General features: G+C 49.8%; 1 protein-coding gene across 1 annotated transcript; it reads right to left on the bottom strand.

Annotated features, from left to right (window-relative positions):
• Positions 1-15,934: 15,934 nt before the first annotated feature.
• PHLDA1 (pleckstrin homology-like domain, family A, member 1) lies at positions 15,935-17,499 on the bottom strand. Its single transcript, XM_010561801.1, has 2 exons — positions 17,030-17,499; positions 15,935-16,137 (listed from the first exon to the last, which is right to left on the bottom strand). The coding sequence occupies exon 1, from the start codon at positions 17,476-17,478 to the stop codon at positions 17,035-17,037; it is 444 nt and encodes a 147-aa protein (XP_010560103.1). The 5' UTR covers positions 17,479-17,499; the 3' UTR covers positions 15,935-16,137; positions 17,030-17,034.
• Between the last annotated feature and the right edge of the window lie 166 nt (positions 17,500-17,665).

Raw genomic sequence — 17,665 nt, forward strand, 5'->3', positions numbered from 1 at the left:
GTTCTGCCAAACGTGGCCAGATCCTGCCGAGCGCCCGAGAAAGCCCCAGCCCGGCTCGTTCCACTTTTCCTGGCAGTGCCAGCCACACACGGACCGGGACGAAGGGACGTGTTGGAAATCTCGGAGGGGTCTGGCAAACATAGAGCCCAACTCACCACCGCAGCTTCTAATGGCAGCAACTGAGAGCACGGGGGAAACAGGGCAGCGAAAATAAATAGCTCTGCTCTGGAGGAAGTTTTGAACGTTTTAGAGCTTGCAGCTGGGCAGCTCTTCTGGAAAACATTTTAATACAGGGAATTAAATGTTTTCCCTGAAAGCCTGCACTAAAACTGGATCTCTTGAGGGAGAGGATGCATCCTTCAGGCGGTAATTTGCTGATGCTATTTCAAAAGTGTTGAGGTGGGTCACGTACAACCTCTCTTAGCCTCTCAGTCCTTTTAGTTTTTATGCTCTGCACTGTGGGGATGGGCTTATTCCAAGTTTTTGCAGCTCGTAACACAGCAGTACCATATTGGCTCCTTGATGTTAAAGCATAGACAAGACCCTGCGGCAGCATCACTTCTCCACTAACATGGAAATTTTGTTCCAAGGGGTAGTCAGTCCAGCCTCAACCACTCTGTTTTATCGGATTACTCCCTCTTTGGGAAATCTTTCCCCTTCCATAACAAACAGGCATTTCAGACACAAGCCCGTCTTCCTAACAGAGGAAGGCATCCTAGGCTTCCCTCCACCTTTTTGCTATGCAATACTTGATTTGCCATCCAGGCAGTCATACATGCGAGTCCTTGCAATACTTCCAGGAGAAGCAGGGTTTCTCACATACATGGTATACGATACCTACAGAACCTACAATTTTAAGTAAACAAAGATATTTGTGACCAGGGATGTGAAGTGAACATGGTAACTTGGCTGCAATGTCCAAGGGTCACCTGGGACCTCAAGGTCTTTTGCTTGGAGATCATTGCCTCTCCGGGCTGCTCTTCCATGACTCACTCTGCAAACCAACTTTGTTGCCACAGCCAGGAGGAAATGATTCATAAATATTGACCTTTCCCCTTGCCACCCCTGCAAAATGAGGTCTGTGTATAAGCACTCACAGAGCTGGAGCCATGGGAATTACAACTAGATAAACCATCCGCTGACAACAACATCACGCAACCGCTTCCCTGCCTGTGCTAATGGTGGAAAGGTTTGCTGTGAGCCAGACACACTCACAGAAGAAGAGATTTGGGGCAAAAGAGAACAATTAGGCAAGGAGAAGGTGAGTCAGAACAGGGGAGGCTGAGAGGGAAGGGTCAGAGCTGGATGAAATCCCTTGGTCTTCTCTTTGCAAATACTGCGAAGCCAACGTCTCATAGAAAAATAGACACACTTAGAGTTAATAAAACCAATATCCTTCATGCCACACTCAGTCTATGGGATTCACAGTGGCAGATCAGCAACCATTAAAGAATAATACTGCTTTGTTATTATTTGCAACATCCTCAGGCCATGGGATGCCCAGTCCTGGGCGACCAGCCTGCTGTCGACGTGCTGCCCAAACACAAGGTGATGAGGGGTTGTGACCCAAAGTGCTCTCAGCCCGCGCTCCTGTCTCCAGGGGTGGGTGCAGCAGATGGGAGGCAAAGGCGAAGGGAAGGACAGATTCCTCTTTGTGTCCCTTGTGAACCACCCTCACGACCTAGGAGGTCCTTACCGCTTCCAGGCAGACCTCTCATCGAAACTTCCCAGTTTAAACATCCAAGAATTGCTTTCAGTCTGAAGACAAAGACAACCAAAATGAACCAAGATTTCCATTTCTTTACCACGCCCTGTTGGGCTTGACCCCTGCCCAGCAGAGTGGTGTTCCCAGGGCTTGCAGCATCCCTCATACAGCTATAACCAGAAACGGCTAATTAAACTGGCAGGAATGTCACCAGGACCTGGCAAACAAGACTTGCTCCTTAGTTTTAAGTCCATACTCCTATGAGGAGCCGCCAGAGAGGAAGACAGTAACGTCAAACCGTTCACTCTCCTTTAGCGTTGCCTTGAACGACTAGGCGTCTGGGTACGGGTCACTCTTCACGTACCAGACAGAGCAGACCCTCCACCTTTGGACACGGCGATGGTGGATGGACCGTAGAACAGCCAACATGCGCTCGCAGGGAAAGCGTCCGTCTTTAGAGGTGGGAATTTTCTTCAAGCCAAAACGTTAGGGCCGGACCCAGCTCCAGCACAAAGCTGTGGCTAGCCTGCGGTGGGGTGGGTAGCCGGGATTTGGGACGGCAGCCCCCCGCACCGCGTCACCCTGGCACACCCCCAGGCAGCCGGCTCCCCGACCTACCAGCCCCACAGCCACCGGCACGGGGACGGAGACTTGCAGCAAGGGCAGGCAGAGTAGGACCATGGGGAAACCTCACCCCATATGAAGGCAGATTAAGCGCCTGCTCCTGCTCCCAGCACCCCCTGATGAATTTGGACCGTCACTCGTTTCCCCCAGCGCTGGCAATGTCTTTGCAAAGGAGGAGGTGGCTGTGAAACCACCCTAAATGTGGTGCGTGGGACAGGGCTTGCGGGCAGCCTCAGGGATAAACAGCCTAAACGTGACCCTGGTAGCAGGGGCTGGCTCAGAGGCGGGGTAAGCAGCAGCTCGGTAATTATTTAGGCTGCATAGAGAAAAGACTTATTAGGCAGCTGTTGGCAAGCAGGTGGAGGTACCAAGATGAGCCAGGCTTTGGGCTTTAAGAGCGGCTCCGGGGATCCAGCGACCGAGAGCAGCGTTTCGGCCACTTGGTGCCATACGGCACCCGGCTCTGCCAGCACGACAGAGGTTTACCTTCCCCTCCGCTGCCCTCGAGAAGCACGTTCCCAACCGCAGCATCCCGCTGCCGGCTGAGGGAGGCCAGCGGGGCTGGAACTGGGCTACTGGCAGCCGGGGAAGCTCAAGCTGGGACAAACGTGCCCCTTCGGACACGGTGCCCGGGGCAGCCGCGAGTGCTGATGAGGCTTCGCGCCTGCATGGCAGCTTTGCAACGCGAAAGCAAAGGGGCTGGAGCAGGGACGAAGGTACGCCGCAGTTGGGGCTGGGGAGCCGATTCCCACCCTTGGGACAAATTTTGAGCAAGTGTTGGCACATCAGGGTTTGCACAGGTTTCACATGAGCAGGAGCAGCCTGGGTCTGTTGTTGCAGACTGCCCGTTCCCTTTGGTACGTGCCCTCTCGTAGGATGCTACCTAATGCTGCCCCGCTTGTTTTTCCTCACATTTTTATTATAGGTATTATGAGAAACAACTCATAAAACTCTGTCATTTCTAGATTGTTGTTGAGAAGAGGCCAATAGCTATTCTGCCTGCAGAGGAATGTAAGTAATGAGAAAGATGGCAGAATTTAATCATTACTGAGCAACACCTATTTTGTTATCACTGACCGATTTTGAGTTCCCGAAGATAATCAGGAAAGCGCAGCCATGATGAAATGGCTGCTACAGACTCAGGCCCAGGCCAGATGTCCCTTCAAGTGTACACAAGTAGGGTCTGTGTGTCAAACAAGCTCTTTCTTCAACATCTAAACAAGCACTGGAACTCCTTCCAGGACCTGCAAGACTCGAGTTTCAGAAACCACCCTATCAGAAGGTGAATACCCAAATATCTGATGCTTTTCTTATTTTGTGCCTGCCTCTTCTTCTCCCGATAACCAAGCAGCTAAAACAAGTTATGACAAATGCAACTGAATTATTTTTAAATGTCTCTTTCATATTGGCAATTGAACAGGATCTGCAAACTTCCTATTTTGATCCCAGACTTTCTAAAGGGACAAATCCTTCACTAAAGTCAATAAAATTTTGTCATAGATTTCAGAGGTTCCATAATTTCACCTGCAGAGCTTTCCTCTTTATTTTCCCGAATGCCCCATTCGCTTTAGCTGTTCCTTTTAAATTTCTGGAAAGGTTTCATCAGTGCTGTTCCCGCAGCAAAGGCGGCTGCATCAGAAGCCCCAGGAGCGCGTTCACTCCCCGTGGAAGGCGTTTTCATGAGCCTGGGTGGCATTCAGCCAAGGAAAGCCAGGTCTGGTCTTTGCTAAATCTTCCACCAGCATGTTTTGAAGTCTGTTAGAAAGACTCCCTCGGATATGGGCGCGGGATCCGATTACAAGGCCGGGAAGGGGCAGGGAGAGGCCCTGGCATCCCGTATCCTCAAGACCTTTATGTGGAGCTGCTGCTTTTAGAGGTCACCGTGCTTCTTAAGCCATTTCACCAATGCGTCGCTCCCACTGAAGGACCGAGGCTCTCCCTACGCCCCTGGGTAATGCTCAGGCTGAAGGGCAAACGTTAAGGGATGGCGTGCCCTTCCCTCCAGGGCAGCCCGCACGATTAGGAGATCGTATTGCCGAGGAGGCCACGCAGTTAATCAGAGGAAGGAGTGTGAATTATGCAGGCTCCTCCACTGTTCGCTTTCCGCTGACGTGCATAATGACCGCCAGCAGCAAATCCATCTTCTGCAGAAAAGCCTTGGAGGGTGCCAGGGGACCACAGAGGAGGAATCTGAGCTATTTCTCAATGTCTCCATCAGGGACTCGTCTCCTTTGTGGGCACCTGGGCTCTGGTACCTGCCAGGGAGCCCCCAGTGCCCCCCCACTCCCATGACCCCCCCGGGGGTGGGCATCTTTCCACTTCTGCGCACGCCTCCGTGCACGCAGACCTACAGGCTTTAACTTCACAAGCTGAGCAGACCCCAGAGCTTTACAACCCTCAAATATAAAAAATTGTGGTAAGAAACGCTCCCCACCATCCTGAGCTGCAAGAAGACGTGGGAGCATGACAGCTTCTCGAGGGTGGGCAGTTATTGAACATCTCTGGCTGCTCCATAGACTAATTTTTCATCATTCCTGGCACACGTCTGTGAACATGCAGGGTTTGAACACCCTGAGTAGGTGGCATGCAAACCTGGGGGCTGGAGATATCTTTGAAGCTACTGACAAATTTAAGAGCGAGGTTTCTTGGAGGAGGGAGGGGAAGTACACAACAATTGAGCTTTCCTCGTCAAAAAGCCATTAAAGGATGTGAAGGGAGAACAGCGACAGGGTTCGTAAAAGCTGAGGATTTTTATGGGCTGGGAGCAGGCAGCAATTAAAAGAGCTGACTGCAGTTCTGAGCTATTTAGCCTACTGACATTGCAGCATCTATAGCAACACTGTTAAATAGACCAACAGCAATAATTTGCAGATATAGCTTTCTGGTGTCATGTAGTCAACATCTGGGAGCTGAAAACAGCTGTATCCCGGTGCACAGGAACAGGGGTGTGACTCACAAGGGTCCCTAAATCCAGGCTAACCCTGCCAACTCCAGAGAAATCCACGCTATTAGGAGTTAGGCACTTGCATAAGAATCACGCTGAACGAGGTCCTGGCCCTTTGACATGCATTTCTCCATAAATTGGGAATTCTTTAGGTTATAAAAGCATTTTCTTTTCCCAGTGGTACATACAAACCTTGCCACCCCAAGCCTGCCTCTCCCAGGGGGTGGCTCAGGGAGCTACTGGATTTTACAGCAGCTGTGTAAAGTCAAGGTTAAAGAAAGGCCACAAGGCACAGGATTGGAAGACCTGTCGAGCATCGCATAAATAAACCCTGCTTTTAGATCCATCCTTGCTTTCAGCACACCTTAACTCTTGCCTGCCACAGAAAGACAGCAACGACGGTGGCAAAGGCAAACCAGATTTTACCTTAATTGATCAACACGTGGGAAGCAACGTTAGCAGCTGCGAGAGGGGAAGCACAATCCCATCACCTTAACGTCTGCGAATGCTTTTTTTCAATGACTGCAGCAAAGGTATGGTAATAAAAAAAGACACCCCTGAAGGACATCAGTGCAGGATCGCCGCTGTGGGGTTTTGCCTACCCAGTACCCCTGGGCTGTGGCAGCTGAATTAAGAGCAAGCCCCAGCTCTGCCGGAGTCTCATTTTACAAGGGCAAACCTAATAGATGACGGTCGCATACGGACTGAGCAGAGGACATACCTGTGGCCGCTCAAGGGCTACCATATCTTTGCAAGGCACTAGCCTCACCAGCGAGGCACGCAAAATGGATGGCGGAGCAGCTGCTGGCATCGTGGTTTGCAAACCTCTCCCACTGAACGCTGCGTGCTCCGCTCGGAGATGAGGCAGGGAAAAGAGGGCTGGAGAAGGACTAAGCATATCCAGAGCTCAGCAAAACTAAATTACTTCTCCCGAATTCAGCTTGATTTAAGGTTTTGACTTCACGTTGAGTGAATGCTTTTAAAAAAATCCTTAAGTGAATGCTCTGAAAATTAACCGTTAAATCCGCTCAGATTCAGTTAAATTAAAACATTAGGAAATCAAAGCCAGCAAAATGATCTTTGTACCCATGCCAGCTTTACAGATATATATATATAAAACCTTCCCTTTTATGCAAGCTTTGCATTGTGTTAGAGCCCTGCTATTGCCCAGAACAACAATTAAATACTACATTAAGGCTACCTGCATAAGCACTTACACTTGCTTCAGCAGCAAAAGAGATTGCTGCAGACTTTCAGCTAACAGGAAAACGACCGAATCATTTAGAATTACCTTTGGGAAAAGAAAATACCTTTTGGGAAGTGGTTCTGTGGCTGAAACATGCAGAATTAGGGAAAACCTAGGAAGAAAAGACAACCGCAACCCTGCAAACGAAGGTGGTGAGCATGGATGCTACACTCCCGCATCTGGGATGGCCAAGCACCCTGCTCACGGGGCGAGAGGATTTCTGTTCTCGGGGTACGTTTATCTCGCACGATCAGCTCAGAGGACCTTCCCCCCCCAGCCCCAGTTCAAGACAGGTCATCGGAGCTGTTCCTGAGGTTACTAGCAGCAGAAGCGCAGGGTTGAAGGTGCTTTGGAGATCCCCGTTCCACTTTCCGGAGAAGCCCCCGTTCAGCTCCTCATCCTCGGCGCCAGCACTCGCGCACAACCGCCACGAGGAACGGCACCTCCGCCGAATTCGCCGGCAAGGCGATGACACGGCACACCCCTGGGAAGGCTGGCGAGCGCCTTCGACGTCATTTACGACAAAGCCCGTTCCTCTTTCGCCTGCACAGAAGCCTTCGGAGCTTGGGGCACGGCCCAAGAAGGCTTCTCCCATCAGAGATAACCAGCACCAGCAGGACAGAGACAAGCCCCGAGCCGCCCCGGCTGCCTGCCCTGAGTCACCCCTGCCCGGCGGAGCCTTCCTCGCCCTCCCTCCCCGATGACTAAGGGCGATGGGGAGGATGGCAGGGAGCTCATCGCCCCATGGCTGCAGTTTCACAACGGCCAGACGTCTGCGGGCCGCCACCGCGAGCTCCTTAAGCCCTCGGGAAAACACAGAGGGACAATTTCCAAATTGTTTGGGAGTGATTGGAGCAGCTTCCCCGGGGCGGCAGCTAAGGGCTCCTTTGCAGCTGCTGCTCTCGGCTCTCTCCGGGCTAATTCTCAAACACGGGAGCGGGCCCATGGATTAGAAATGATCTGGGTTTCATCCCAGACATACCCACCCAGCGAGCCGTCACCCTCCCTTTTACGCAAGCTACTGTCTTTTCTCTAACAATGAGAATGGAGGGGGAAAATGGCTTATTGTTGATAATTATCACCACTTTATAATGTCTTGCTGCCCTCTCGGCCATCAGATACCCCTCTCCCTTCGCACCCGACCGCTCGGCTTGTGTCGTATCAGTCACTTTGGGCTCCACGGCTTTGTTCGTCTGACTCCACCTCTGCTCAGAAAGAGATCGGCCGACCACCCTTCATCTTCCTCAGCTCTGGAAAGACAGTTGGTCTATTTTAGAGTGTGTGTATGTGTGTGTCCCCCAAAAAAACCAACCCAGCAGTCTTTTCCCAGGCCGGCTGGGTGCCCTGGTGAGGAATGCTGACAATCTGCCGCCCGGGAGCGGAGCTGTCAGCGTTATTTCCCGACCGCTGAGCCCTCAGTCATCACTTGCGCCAAGGATAAGTATGCAGCCCGCTGCCTTGTGACAAGAGCTGTGACTTTGTTTAGGAGCCAAGCACTAGGAACGAGTACCAGGGAAATGTGGCTTAGTGGAACAGGAAATATTAACAATCGGTGATAAAAATGAAAAAAGGGGCCAGCACACATCTAACTCGGCTGGAGGCAGCACTCTATGACAGGCTAAGAGTAGTGATAGCCCCCCCCAAAAGCCAATAAAGAAAGAGCTTTTCCGCTTCAAGGCTGACTTTTAAAAGAATGGGGTAATTTTTCTCATGTTCATCTGTGTGCAAGAAAAGCCTTTAAGCAAGGTCATCTGCATATTGCAGTAACTGCTGGCACCAGAAAGGGCACGGAGGAGTTTTCAGCGCCACAGACAGTGTAAGGGGCTGTTGCGAAAGCCCACAAAGATAGACTCACACAGCTCCATCACCCTCCAGCAGCGGGTTTGGATAAGCCGGTTGTCTATGAGCTACTACAGCTTTGTACATCAATCAATTTTTACTTTTTTTTCTAGCAGAAAAACACGTGATTGGGATAAGTGTTTCTGGCTAAAAGGTTTTCTCTCAAAACTCCTTATTTCTGAGTGAAATGGCCAAGTGATAGTGGAATTGTCGAGACAAGAAAGATATTTCCCTCTTTTTTTTTTCTATGTGTGTTTTAGTTAAGGCAGTTAGCAGGCTGGAAAAGCTGCATTAACACCGGATTCATATCTATACAGTCCTTTCAAGTTATTATGGGGCTGATAACCTCTCTTTGTCCTTGTAATCCGCAGTAAATAGAGGAGCTTAATCGCTCCGGAAACGGGGAACAACTCGCAGATCCCTTTGCTCCTTGTACGCTGTTTGCACAACGCCTAGTGCTGGGAATAACCAGAAGCTGATTTAATAATCCAAAGTCATCCAAAGACTCTGCTAAATCCCATGTGAAACCTAAGTGTTTTGTCTTGCTCTTATCTCCACCAGGCAAGTAGCTGCACCACGATGGGTTTTTTTTTTTAAGGCTGGGACTTACCTGCCAGGGCAGTCACTCACTTGGGTGCCCACCCAAGGACCTGTGGCACTGGTGGGGGGCTTGGAAGTTCCTTACCATGCACAGAAAATGAAGTAGCCTCTGCTGCGAGAAGCAGCGTTTCTCAGGCAGGGACAGGGACCCTGCCTACAGGGGGAACGCTGCTCTCCATCTCCCCAGGCACGACCTTGGGCAGGCGGCACGGGCTCTCCGGTCCCGAGTTTCCTCTTCTCCAAACCAGAGATATGATATACAAGTGGGCTGAGAGCCTTGCAGAGAGGTGTTATTGCCTGTACAGGGAGTTATCGCCCCCAGGCCCAGGTCCAAAGCACAGAGCAACACGAAGGAGAGCCGTTCCCTCAAAAGACCCTGGCTCTGGCACCCATGCCAGGAACAGGCTGGATTTGTTCTCCGAGTCGCAGGTTCACTGCTGTTACTACATGCCGTACTTTTACCTTTCTAAACGGCAGTAGGTGCAAAAGATCCCAAAGGCTGAGCGGCAAAACCCAACAAAAATTACAGTTCATGAAATAATCCCCTCCTAAACAGTATATGACCCAATCCTTGAGCATCCTGCTGGTTATAATCAAAGCCATATGTACAGTCATAAATATGAGAAATATTTACAAAACACTGACAAGATCTTAAAAACAAAAGCAGTGATTTCCTCATCTCGCTGGAAGCCTTACAAAAAGTGGGGTAGATTGTCTCATTTAAAATATTCTGCTGACCACAGAGAGCTGTATGCTTCAGCGTAATGGTTAGTCATTCTATACGTATTTACTGGTTCTGTTCATCTGCTGTGGCCGGTCACAAACTATTCCAAGACAAAGATTATGAAGCAGGGTCAATAAAAATTTTGTTTATGTGAAACCCACTGTTGTCATAGCACCATTTTACACAAAAGGTAAATCAAACCCCCATCCAAACAAGCACTTCCCCTGCACTGGTGGCTGGCATCGCTAGAGACATCTAGCAGAATGACTGGGAAGGGCTGGAAAATTGGCCAATTTAAAGTTTCTGTGATGAGTCTATACTGGGGAAAATGCCTCTGCTTTGATGTTTTTCTAAAAACCTAAACAAAATAAAAAAATCCCGAGCACTTCAGCACAGAAGCCTCACCTCTGGCTTTCCCTACAAGTCTCCTAAGGAAAACCTGTAGGTGCTGCAGCCAAACCAGGCTCTTGACGTGGAGCGTGAGCTTCACGTGGGTGCCAGCTAGCGATACCACCTCATATCCCAGCACCTCACCCAGGACCTGATGCCCCTTTCCTTGTAAATTCAGTGCGTGGCATTAGGCCAAGACCCCACAAGTAGCTGAGCCCCATCGTGAGGTCCCAAGCAGCTCCCAAGTCCTTTGGGTGTCAGGACACCTTGAGGGGGTTTCAGTTCTTAGCAGGACCAAAGTCACCCTCTTTTGCTCTGCCCGTCTTCAGCAGGGAAGGCACGAAGCAACGCTGTGAGCAGGGTGTAACAGCTGTGCCGTGTTTCCAGGGTCCTTACCTCACACATCAAAAATCCCCCAGTGGAAAGACAGAAAAAACATTATCACATAAGCTTTTTTTAAAAGACTCGACAGTCTTCACAACAGTTGATTTAAAAAAAAAAAAACAACAAACAAACAAAAAAAACCCAAACAAGCAAAAACCCACATGGGTAGGTGAGGAAAATCATTTAGGCACTTTCTAGGAAGGACTGAGATGTTCCTGCTTAGAAACTGGCAGTCAAAGAAGTAAAGGCTTTGGTTTGGTTCTGATTTGGGTTCAGTTACAAAGAAAATTGTTCCATTTCAGCTGTGCTGTGAATTCAATGAAATTGCAAGAAACCGTTCTAGTCTAGATTTCATTTCACAGGGGAAGAAAACATTTAGATTGGTCTTCTTTCATATTTCATTTTGCTCAAAAAAACATAGGTGTTATTCCCTGTTCTTACTCCTCTTGCCCTCGTTTCATTGGAAAAGATCAAACACCAGAATGTCAGTGTTATCCTGATCACACCCCATCACTGCTGGCACAGATGATGGGGTTTCATTCCTGGGTTTTCTAAACAGAAAAAGAGAAGCAGCCACCAGTTTTGCAAAAGGTCAAAATCTGTCTTAGTCTGGAAGAATTCCTGTTGATTTCAGTGGATTTTGAATCAGGCCCAGATTTTATCTCTGTACCTCGCATTGATCCCCGAGTTTCAGCATTCTTCCTATCCTACTTTGGATCAGAGAAAACTTGAGAAAACCCTATTAAGACAATATTCCCCACTAGGAAAATAACGGCCCAGTTTCTAGGACCACTTCATATGTACCACGAATACACGAGCAGCCTTATTTTATACCCTCTTAGTCAAAACTTAAAGCAGAGAAACATGTTTTTCGATGCACCTTTACAAAGACACCATTGATGCAGGAGCAGAAACAACGACAAATTATTAAATTCTTGTTCTACGGCATTTATGCCCTTACAGAGATACTTATTTATCACTGTTATTAAAAGTTCATAAGGGACATCTCTAAAAGCTATAAGCAACAGTGGGCCCTTGAATAGACAATAAATCCACAAATGCTTAATTGGCTTTTCAAAGCTGCCGAGCACCAGCGCTTGTGAGAGGTCAGCTCTTTAAGCCATCGTTTGCCTATCAAATATTAAGTTCAAATGCCTACATTCTGGATGATTACTATTGAAAAAAGAACCTGTACTTGTTACAGCAATAGCCTTCTTACAGAAGAGGTTACTGACAGCTCTCCTGTGAAGCCAAACGGCACCGGTAAGTCTAGGTCAACGCACACTGTGCCACGAAAGTCAATACGCTTTCAGAAGATGCTTAAAAATGAGGACCTGCTGCAATACAAATACACCTCGGGAGTTCAAGGCATCCGAAGGGCTGCAGTTCTGCGGAGACCCCAGAGCAGCAGAAGTCATTGCACATTTTTCTCGTCATACCTCATTTCTTTTCCCACGGAGCTAGAAGAGAACGGGTCGGAGCATACGCCGAATGGTGGAAGTGTTCTTTCTGGGCTACTTTCAGGTTACTTGAAATTCAATCACAGTGCTTCAGATACATAAAAGAGAGCAACAAGGCATATTTAATGCTGCATTTTATATTCCTAACGTCACACAGAGAAAGGCATTCACAGGTAAAGATTATGAGCCTGAAGTCTGTGTCCCAAAGATCTGTTGCATGTGGACTGGGATGCCAAGCACAGACGTATTCCTGGAATTAGTAGGACTCTGTGGGTGCTCACACATCGCACCCAGCAAGGAGCAAAACTGAGGACTCTGAGCCTTGTAATTGTGCTACGTATAAAGATTAATTGGAGCATCTAAGTGGGTCTTTCTTTCAGAAGGCATCTACACAGGTTCAAGGTGTTCCTCTTAGGCCCTTAAACTGACCTTAAAACATTGGAAAACCTTAGAGCAGGCTTTAGTCATAACAGATAACCCGCCAACCAACCATTCCTTCAACATAGAGAGCTCTTTCAATAGATACCTCTTTATTTGAAATGGAATGCATCTTGAAAAATATGAAAAATAAATCACATCTCTCAGAAATCATTTATGAGTCATATTTACACACAATTTTTTTTTGACGACACCGATATTTCTGCTCACAATAGGATATGCTAGAAAACATTTGGTACATCACTGCAGCTATAATTCAGAAGCTGGCATTTGCATATCATGAACCTTAAAAAAGAGGAATTACTTCAGGATGTCACAGAGACAATATCCACTTGATCTTCCTTTTCCCCCAATTTCTAAATTTTCTTGGTCACCACAGCTTGAATATTCTTGCTGAATCTGCCCCTTAATCGCCTTTTTTTTTTTTTTTAAGACATGTAATTTTGACCTCTTTATGAACAGACTGTCCACACTTTTGCTACCTATACCAAGCATTTGCCTCTGTGTGTTTTGCTGGCATTTTTGTTTATTCTCTAATGAATTTACTCCAGCCACATGCTGTTGGCTTTTTCTGTTTTGGTAAGAGGAAGGATGACACGGTTTCTTTACTTGCAAAGTTCCAGTAAGATGGAGCATAATCTGCTGGACCTACTTTCATAGCCATCCCTTACAAGGCAGTGATGACAGTATTTAACCAAGTAGCTCCAATGAAGACTATGCAGTAGCAGAGGGGCAAGCCAAAAAAAGCCCAGAACTACCTCATTTATAACATCAAAGAATTTCTTGGTCTAAAATTACTATCAATCAAAAAAAACCACCCAACCAAACCAAAACCACCATGGAATTTAGAGCGTGAGAAAGTTGTCGGATTGTCCACGTCAAGACAATTTAGCCTTATTTATACTGACATGGCATGAGCCACACGGTCCGACTGTCCCCAGGGGACCCCAGCCAATTTGTTCCCATTCAGTTTTCAGGAGACGGTCCAGCAGTACAAGGGGGAGGTTTGATCCTTACCCCCATCCCACCAACTCGGGCTGCAGGGCCAGAACAGCTCAAGGTGGATTTTGTGACGCGACCATCTCCCACGCTATGAATTTGCCTGACACCAACATTTTTAAAGAGGTGACACAGCAGGCAACGGCAACTGGCAAGGGTTTGCTGGTGAGCTGTGTCAGACCAAATGGTTTTGAGACCATCCTTCAGACCAACTTAAAACAAGAAATGCAAGGTGCAAGTGGGACATTGACATTGAACCGGTGAAAGAGACCAGCAAATTCAAAACAAAAGCTGTTTTCTCAAACCTTAATGTCAATTATATCACTAAAATTGTCATCTTTCATTTTCAAAGTACAAATTCTTCCAGAAGAGCAGTAAAATTTCAGCTTTGGACTAGATCCATAGACTTGTGTGGCATTCAGGGGCTTGCATCCACTGAGGAGAGGAATATCTGCCTCTCCTAGAGAAATACGTGTGTCTCCGATCACATAGGGATTAATTTTCATCAATTACATTTATCCTTCAGTAGGCTAAAACGTATTTTAGTAGGTGAGATATCAGCGATACGTCTGTATATCTGAAAAGGTGTATTAGTTACTCAGTAAACTGTAATTAATGACTCTAAAGAGAGGAGCCAAATTACAAATTACAGTCTATTTTGTGAGTCTTTGACTAGCTCATTAGAGAATCCCCTTGCAGCTCTAACATCCAAGCGTTAGCAGAATGATAATGGCAGATGTACAGAGATGTGGAAATTGGCTATTATGATTGCCAAGACAGCGAATCTAATCCTAGAAGATGCAGGGCACCTTCGATTTCAATTAGTCTCAAAGTAATAACTTTGTTAGGACAGCTGCAGTCTACCACCCCAAGCTCGTCACGCAACCTCATCAAGGGCCAGATCGGAAAGAAGCGCTTGGCAGTAACCGCAGAGGACCGCCGAGGTCCGGGCTTTAATTCTGCACCACGACGTGTTTTGCACCTCTGGGTACGTGACCCCGACCCCCGGGGACAAGGAACAAAAGAGGAGGGCTAAAAGAGATCTCGACTTATTCCTTACAGGCCTGAGCTTAAGCTTAGGGTGCAGGGGAAGGGACAGTCATGTGCGGCAGCCAATTCCGAGATCTTCCTTTGAGCGTCACTTCAGGTTTTTTGCTTTAAACGCTTCAAGAAACAGCTTGAACCGAGAACGCGGGACTTTTACGGTCAAGCTACACCTCGGTTACACAAACAAAAAAGTCCTGGATGTGTGGCTTTAAAAGATTTTGTTTACTTTCCTGTAACTTGTAAAGGGGCCAAAAGCCGTTTTCGCCACTACGCTAGTTAAAATAAATAGCTCCGCGGCTGCAACTTTTTACCTTTAACCAGAGATAACGGGGCGCATCGCTCCGTCTGGCTCACGACCTCCCCGCTTCATTGCAGCCGGCGGAGCCGGGCCGTAGCGGCACACAAGGTGAAATCACCCGTCGCCCAAAGAGCCCGGTCCCCAAAAACCCACGGGCCCGCGCCTGGCTCCCTCCTCTGCTCCGGGGCGAAGAGCTCCCAGCCGCGCTCGCCGGCATCGACACAAACTCCCACTGACTTTTCAGAGGCAGAGGAAGACACACCAGCTGTGCAATTAGCCCTTTGTTTTCCAACTTCACGGCTTCGTCAACGTTTTTAGAGGCGAGATCGCAGGCGCCTCTCGCCATCTGACAGTGCTAAACACCAAAATTCATCTAGTTTATCTCAGCTAGAGAGCAACTTTCAGCTTATGAAAACTGTGACCAAAATAACCCATTTGCACACTAAGACATACGTAAAATGGATTTTAAACTAGGGGCTACTTTAATGCAAGACATTTAAAAACCGCCGTGAAAATTCGACGCAGGTCGAGAGCCCAGATCTCTTACAAACCGACCGTGCAGAGGGAGCCCTGAACTCGGACGCTAAGAAACGTTCACAAACGCTTCTCGGCTCCAGCCCTCCAGCCTAGGAGCAAGCACATCCAACGGGTAACCGGAATCCAACTGCGATTCTGTATCGCAAAAGAAGTTGGTCGGGTTCCCCTCCACTCATACATTAAAACAGATGGGTTTTAATCTCAGAATGGCAATCAACGTTACTTTTCCGAATAACCAAGCGTGAATAAATTTTATCATCTTCCACCACGTGTGGCATTTTAAAAGAAAATCATTTAAAACCCAGACTAAAATTGTTATTCTCACTAGAGAGAATAGTTTTCAATACGCAGGATGGGTTTCAGCCAAATTCCAAACCTCACATCACATTTTCCATGTTAGTGTAATACAGTGTGTTTCGGGTAAAAAATGAAAAACTCTTTTGTCAAATTGCGCACAGCTGAACTACCCAGAACTTTTTAGTTCCTTTAGGAAGCTAACATACATGCTGGTTTTTCCCCTCTGCTTTTTGGATATGGCCTACATTCAGAAATGTCTTGCAAAATAAGCCTTTAAAAAAAACAAAACGAAACCAACCAACCCTAATAAATAAAATAAAATACATTAAAATAAAGTTACGGTACATCATGTCTCCTAGAAGTCCCATCACACCAAAGGATCCTTTCCAAGGTTCATAAATAATCGATTTGAAATGCTTGTCGGCACCGAGGGCGGCAAAGCAGCAGCAGCAGCAGCAGCAGCAGCTAACTGGGGTTCAGGTTGTCGAGCCGCTTCTCTCCAGCCTACCCTCATCTCCGGCGTTTGCCCAGTTTTTGACCAACTCAAGTACGTCCGCGACGAAGGCGTTCAGTCCCGCTTCCCCGAAACGCTTCCTTAGCTTCACCTGCAATCAAGAGGGCACAGCACGAAGGGCAGGCGGTGAGTGGAAGAAGCGATGCCCGCAGAAGGTTCTCCCCCTTCCCCAGCAAACGAACCCGCGGGGTCGGCTCCAGTCCCGGGGGCACCCAGTCCTGGAGTGGGGTGCCGGAGCAAAGGGGGAATCCTGGAGGGTTGCGGAACAAGGTGCCGGAGGGAAGGGGGATCCTGGAGTGTTGTGGAACAAGGTGCCGGAGGGAAGGGGGTCCCGGAGGGCTGCAGAGCGCCAGGTGCTGGAGGGAAGGGGGATCCTGGAGGGTTGCGGAGTGGGGTGCTGGAGGAAGGGGGTCCCGGAGGGAAGGGGGATCCTGGAGGGTTGCGGAGTGGGGTGCCGGGTGCTGGAGGAAGGGGGTCCCGGAGGGAAGGGGGATCCTGGAGTGTTGTGGAACAAGGTGCCGGAGGGAAGGGGGTCCCGGAGGGCTGCAGAGCGCCAGGTGCTGGAGGGAAGGGGGATCCTGGAGGGTTGCGGAGTGGGGTGCTGGGTGCTGGAGGGAGGGGGGCCTGGAGCGAAGTGCCAGACGGATGGGGAGGTCCTGGAGGGTTGTGGAGCGGGGTGCCGGAGGGAGTGAGGATGCCGGAGGGCTGCAGAGTGGGGTGTGGGGTGCTGGGTGCCAGAGGGAGGGGGTCCCGGAGGGCTGCAAAGCAGGGTGCTGCAGGGAGGGGGGTCCCGGAGCGGGGTGCGGGAGGGAAGAGGGGGTCCCGGAGGGTTGCGGAGCGGGATGCCGGAGGGAAGGGGTGTCCCGGAGCGGTGTGCCGGCGGGACGAAGGGGTCCCGGAGCGGGGTGCCGGCAGGAAGAGGGGTCCCGGAGCGGGGTGCCGGCGGGAAGAGGGGTCCCGGAGCGGGGTGCCGGGGTCCGTACCTGCCCTAGGCGGAGTTGGAGGCGCTGCGGAGGCGGGGGCCGTGGGGCTGCGCCAGGTGCTGCTGCTTCTGCCGGGTGGAGCGGACGGCGAGGATGGCCTGGCGGTTCTTGTACTGCACCATCTGCAGCGTGATCGCCGCGTTCCAGCCCTGCTCCTGCGCGCACCGAAAGTCGATCTCCTTCCCCTCGGCCATCACCACCGTGAAGTACACGTACTTGCCTTTCCGCTCCACGCAGTCCACCGTCTTCATGTTGGAGAAGTGAAGCTCCTTCATCTTGGCCGCCGGCTCGGCCGGCAGCGGCTGCTGCGGCGGCGGCTGCTTGGGGGGGACGAGGAGCAGCCCCTCCTCGGTGAGGATGCAGCGCTTCTTCTTCCAGAGCTGCAGGAGCCCGTCGCTCCTCTTCTCCAGCACGCCCTCCTTCACCGCCTTGCAGCCGCTCTCCAGCATCCTTCTCGCATGGGCCGGCGGGGCCGGGAACCTTCGCCCGCAGGGGCTGGGCTCGGGGGGCAACCGGCACCACCCGATCACTCGCCGCCCCGCTCCGGCTCCCAACCGGAGGGCCGGGACCGCCCCGGCCCGCAAGAAGCGGAGCGGCTGCCGCCCGGACGGCGGCGTGGCGGGGCAGCGCGGCGCG

This window comes from Haliaeetus leucocephalus, unplaced genomic scaffold (genome assembly GCF_000737465.1).
Source record: "Haliaeetus leucocephalus isolate CR32 unplaced genomic scaffold, Haliaeetus_leucocephalus-4.0 Scaffold151, whole genome shotgun sequence".
NCBI lineage: Eukaryota > Metazoa > Chordata > Aves > Accipitriformes > Accipitridae > Haliaeetus > Haliaeetus leucocephalus.